The following is a 5,405-nucleotide window of genomic DNA, read 5'->3' on the forward strand; positions in this document are numbered from 1 at the left end:
TGACACCATATCTAGATTCTGTAGACCCTGCCTACTGAGTACTCCCCACCTCACTTTTGTGTTAGCACAAATAATATTTTTTTCTCTATAAACGAATATGTCATACATTTGCATTAGGGGCATTTATTTGACCATGGAGCATGTTCTAAAACACAAATGTGATGCAAATGTCAGTTAAATATGAACAAATATGAATCCTTCTTCATGTTTAAACATACCTCATGAATAACTACCGGTTAATGCCACTTTTCTACCATTACGCGGGGGACTTTTATTTTGAAATAGTCCGCCGTTCCGTAACCCGGAAGTACTTATTTTTAGTGTTGCTGAGAAGATGCTGACAAATTTATTCGCTCCGAATAATCTTTTGTCGAATTCATAACAACTTAACAGTTTAGAGCTAAACAGTTTCCTAAAATGTAACGTTGGCTGAAAACTTTTACTGAGTGTCCCTTGGATTGTCTTTAAATTCTCACATAAAAGGGTTCGTATTGCTTATTTCTTTACACTAAAAGACAAAGGTTGCGTTAGCTTCCGTTCCTTCCCCCTCCCCTCCTGGCTGGAGTGAGAGGGTCTGCAGTCAGCTCTCTCTAGCCCTGCCTCAACTAATCAAATCCCTGATGAGCAGGGGGTTGCGGGATTAGTAGCCTATATAATCAGGTGTGTAGAGTAAGGTTGGAGTAAAAGTCTGCATACCCAGTAGTAGCTGCTATTAGCAAGGCTTGTGTGTTTACACTACAGCGTTGGTCCCTTTTGTATTGGCATTGAGTATTCATTTCGGAAGCAGTTTATCGTTTAAGAACCAAACGGAAGCAAACAGCAACACGAGAGTTTGTATTGAAAAAAATAAGCTATGTCCCTCCCCGTTTCGTTCCGTTTGCTTCCGTTTAAGAAACGTTTTGCAACAGGTTCGGTGTAATGAATACGCCTCAGAAGTTAAATATAGCGTTACTTACACAAACGGACTGTGCCGGTGGTCATGACGGTTGGTCATTAACACGGGGGAATTTGAGTCAAAATATCTGAAGAAATAACATTTATTAAAGCGTTTCCAAACGTGGTTCTGTTGTAGACCCATTTCTTCTCCACTTACCTCGTGTCAAAATAACAGTCCTGCAGGTGCGCCATATGTTGACAAAAAAGGAATACTTGTGGGGGACTTTTATTTTGACAGGAGGTAAGCAGAGGACTTTTGTCTACAACAGACCCACGTTTGGAAAGTTGTTTAATAAGTTGCTTTAGATATTTTGACTCAAATTCCCTCTGTTTAAAGGACCAACTGTCCTACCCACTGGCTCAGTAAGTTGAAGTGAAATTTATGGCCCTCAAGGCTTAGCACTTTGATTAGGCCTATATTGTGGTAGTCATTGTTGCAGATCATTGCGTGTTTTGTTTCAGAGATGTGAGGGTACCTACAGCTGACTGAAGTGAAGACCAGAATCTCAACCATGGGGAAGCGGTATTACTGCGACTACTGTGACCGGTCCTTTCAGGACAACATGCACAACAGGAAAAAACACCTGTATGGTGTTCAACACCACAGATCTAAAAAGGCCTGGTTTGACAATTTCAGGGGTAAGTCATTTCATTTCCCAAGAGTTTCATGGTACGTTTAAGACAACTGAGAACAAAAAAACTAACAGGTCAGGGAAGTCAGAAATCTAGGATGATGGCCACCTTTCCTTCCAGTTCTCTGCTGCCAATGACTGGAACGAATTGCAAAAATCTCTGAAGCTGGAGTCTTATCTCCCTCTAACTTTAAGCGTCAGTTGTCAGACCAGCTTAGCGATCACTGTACCTGTACACAGCCAATCTGTAAATAGCACACCCAACTACCTCATCCACATATTGTTACTTATCCTCTTGCTCTTTTGCACCCCAGTATCTCTACTTGCACATCATCATCTGCACATCTATCACTCCAGTATTAATGCTTAATTGTAATTATTTCGCCTCTATGGCCTATTTATTGCCTACCTCCCTACTCTTCTACATTTGCACACATTGTACATAGATTTTTTTTCTATTGTGTTAATGACTGTACGTTTGTTTATGTGCAACTCTGTTTTGTTTTGTCCCACTGCTTTGCTTTGTCTTGGCCAGGTTGCAGTTGTAAATGAGAACTTGTTCTCAACTGGCCTACCTGGTTAAATAAAGGTTCAATATTATTATAATTATTTTTTTTTATGCCTGAGCTTCTGACTTGTAATTCCGAGTTGGATGACCGTAAAAAGTGTCTTCCCAGTCAGATTTCTTTGGGGGTGGGAGTTCCCAGTTGTCTTGCATGCACCATTTGTCCAACATGGTTTGTGGGTCAGAAAAAAACTGCATGGTGCTCTTAAAGGGCCAATCAGTAGTTAAAACAATAACAAAGCCACTGTTTCGGTAGAAAGCTGAGGGATGGGGCTGGAGAAATGTAATCACTCCCAAATTCCTAGACAGAGCTTTGGATGCAAGGACAGGGACTGACCATCGATAATATCAGAATTATTGTTTTAACCATGTTTTTTTTTAGGCTATACAGTGTTTGTTTACATTTACTTTGTTTACAAACATTGGAGTAAAACAAGCATATTTTGCATTCCGATGACAGTTAAACTAAGCTCATGAGGCATTTATAATCTTTAAGAATCAGTGGGTACATATCATTAATTTGTAACTCTAAAAATGGATTTAGCAACTGCTGATTGACCTTTAAAAAAAAAGGCTAATAATGGAGACTTGGTATAAGGTGCTCTTTGAAAAAGGATGGTGGCCACTACTTCAGAAATGTTAAATGTAGAAAAAATAATTATCTTGTGCTCTTAAAGAACGAATGCAGGCACGTCTTGATTTAAAAAGGCTTTATTTATTTGGAATTTCAATAGACATATTTAAAAATAGCAGGGCCAACATGTTTTGACTTCAGATCATCAGATCGGGGCTTAAAGGTTTGACACAGTAACCAATTAGAAGACATGTAACGTAATTAAACAAAATAACAGCATAAAGAGATGGTTGGGGTTCAATTCAGAATGATGTGATCAAATACATTTCAGTTCGAGTCCTTTTCTAAATGAAACTGCAGTCCATTGTTGTTATGACAGTTGCCAGAAGATACCAATCCTAGCCTTACGCTTGTTTACACTGAGCTGCACTGTGGTCAGAAAGCATACCTCAGTACAGGGATGGGGATATGCCACTGTACTCCAAATGTTTTACCGTTATCCACACTGCTCCATCGAGAAGATTGAAAAACTTACTGCCAGTTTTCCTGGAAAACTGCCCTTATCGTCTTCATGCTAGCTAGCAGTAGCCACAGCAGCCATTATTGAATGGCACATCACGTTGAACAACAATGGAGATAATTGGCTGACACTGCCATTCCAAAGTGGTTGCTGTGGCTACTGTATGTTTTCCGTTAGGGTTGGTATCTTCTGGCAACATCTGACAGATACTTGTCGTAACAGGCTGTAGACAATATGACACCTCTTTTCTCATCACAGATGCAGCAGCCATCCTGTATGATGAACAAACTAAGAAACCCTGCAGGAAATTTCTTCAGACAGGTAAAGACAACAAAGATATAATGAACATTTTAATGAAAGACCCTTACAACTATCGGTGTGTAATGCTTCTTTTTTTGTCCTTTGCATCAGGCCAGTGTGTGTTTGGCAACAACTGTAGGTTCTCTCACATGTCAGAGAGGGACATGGAGAACTTAAGAATGCAGATTGAAGGTAAGTTGTTTCCACAAGATGGCACTGTCTGCCATGGACATGGTCCTCATATTGAGAGTGTTAATTTATGAGCAATGCTGTCATTGTTGTCGCACCTTGCATGATGCTAACATTTTTAAGAAGTACAATTTTCCATCATTGTGGTGGCAAGTTACTCGGGTATTTCAATTATGAACACACAATGCCACTCTGTTAATTTAGGTGGTTCAATGAAATCTCTAACAGTAATCATCTTCACTAATTTCACTCAGAATTCAATGTTCCCATGGTGATTGTGTTAATGAAATCCATATTAAGAGGTGTAGTCTAATGTCTAGATGAAAGACGGAGCAGAGAGGACCCGGAGCACAGATCGTCCCCTGAGCGGAGCATAGAGGAGTGGCTCACCAGGAGAGAGAAGAAGAGAGCCGCCCTCAGCAGTGGAAGGTACAGTATGAATCAATGGTCAAAGGCTACAGTGCATGTACATGCAGTGCATGTTAGTGCTAAAATATGTTATTTACGCTTGCATGGAGTCAGATTTGATACAGTTAGTGTGAAAATATACTTTTCCCCTTTTTCTTAAAGTATTATACTCTCTACAGTGTTCTGAAAGAGGAAGATGAGGAGGATGAAGATAATCAACCAGAGAATGACATACCTCCACATTTCCTCACCATTCCTGACCTTCCTCCCTCCCTTCTGCCCCCTCCCCCTGGAGGATGGAAAGTCAAAGTCAGAACTGAATGGGGTTGAAGGGGCAGTGCAGTTAATGGCAGTCCCACACTGAGGTCAAAATAACATCCTGAAATTTGTTACATAAAAGGGGCATTATCACAATTGTAAGAGCTGTTTGGGGAAAAAAAAAAAAATAGAATTTCAACCTAAGGTGGATTTTTTTTGGCAAACTGATCTGATTATTCTGACCAATGACCAGTTATCTTTTATTTGCATATGTATCCTACTTTGAAGGGGTGAGCAGGGTAGGCTCAGTCTAGATGATCCTATCTGCCAATCAGGGTTGTGTATATTAATATATTTAAGTGTGTATCAACACGATCAGACTGAGCATTTCAATGGCAAAAGGAGCCCCAGGGAAATAAATATTTTCATGAAATAAAGACACAGTGATTTATTAGACATACAGTGATTTAAAAATGATTAAGACTGCATGGGAACTTTAAAGCTGGTTCATCATTTCTTGCTCAAAGTTTGATGTGGTGATGCAAGAACGGATCATTAATTGCTATTAGGGCTCAAGCTTTTACTTGATAGAAGTGAGTGAATTTGTAATCTTCACATTTTAATTGATTTTCTCCATCACAGACTACATTAAAATTGAGTTGCGTGCATGCAGAGATTTTGTTGAGTAGGTCCTTGTATTAAAGAAAATGTATTCTGAATTGGAAATGTACAGAATGTGAGGTTCTAATGCTTTTTAAATGATGGCCTCAGGAAAGCAGCAGAACAGGAGTGGCTACCGTGATATAAACTCAGCAAAAAAAAGAAACGTCCTCTCATTGTCAACTGCGTTTATTTTCAGCAAACTTAACGTGTAAATATTTGTATGACCATAAGATTCAACAACTGAGACATAAACAGAACAAGTACCACAGACGTGATTAACAGAAATGGAATAATGTGTCCCTGAACAAAGGAGTCAAAATCAAAAGTAACAGTCAGTATCTGGTGTGGCCACCAGCTGCA

At 39.5% G+C, this 5,405-nt stretch overlaps 1 protein-coding gene across 3 annotated transcripts; it reads left to right on the plus strand.

The window, feature by feature from the left end:
• Positions 1 to 344: 344 nt before the first annotated feature.
• Positions 345 to 5,202, plus strand: zmat5 (zinc finger, matrin-type 5). 3 transcript variants are annotated; one of them, NM_001139637.1, is given in 6 exon segments: positions 345 to 484; positions 1,399 to 1,575; positions 3,486 to 3,548; positions 3,639 to 3,719; positions 4,037 to 4,145; positions 4,304 to 5,202. In NM_001139637.1, coding segments are annotated over 5 exon segments (531 nt in total). In that variant the 5' UTR covers positions 345 to 484; positions 1,399 to 1,448; the 3' UTR covers positions 4,455 to 5,202.
• Positions 5,203 to 5,405: the final 203 nt, after the last annotated feature.

The sequence above is a fragment of the Salmo salar genome, chromosome 01, assembly GCF_965601325.2.
Source record: "Salmo salar chromosome 01, fSalSal1, whole genome shotgun sequence".
In the NCBI taxonomy this organism is placed as follows: domain Eukaryota; kingdom Metazoa; phylum Chordata; class Actinopteri; order Salmoniformes; family Salmonidae; genus Salmo; species Salmo salar.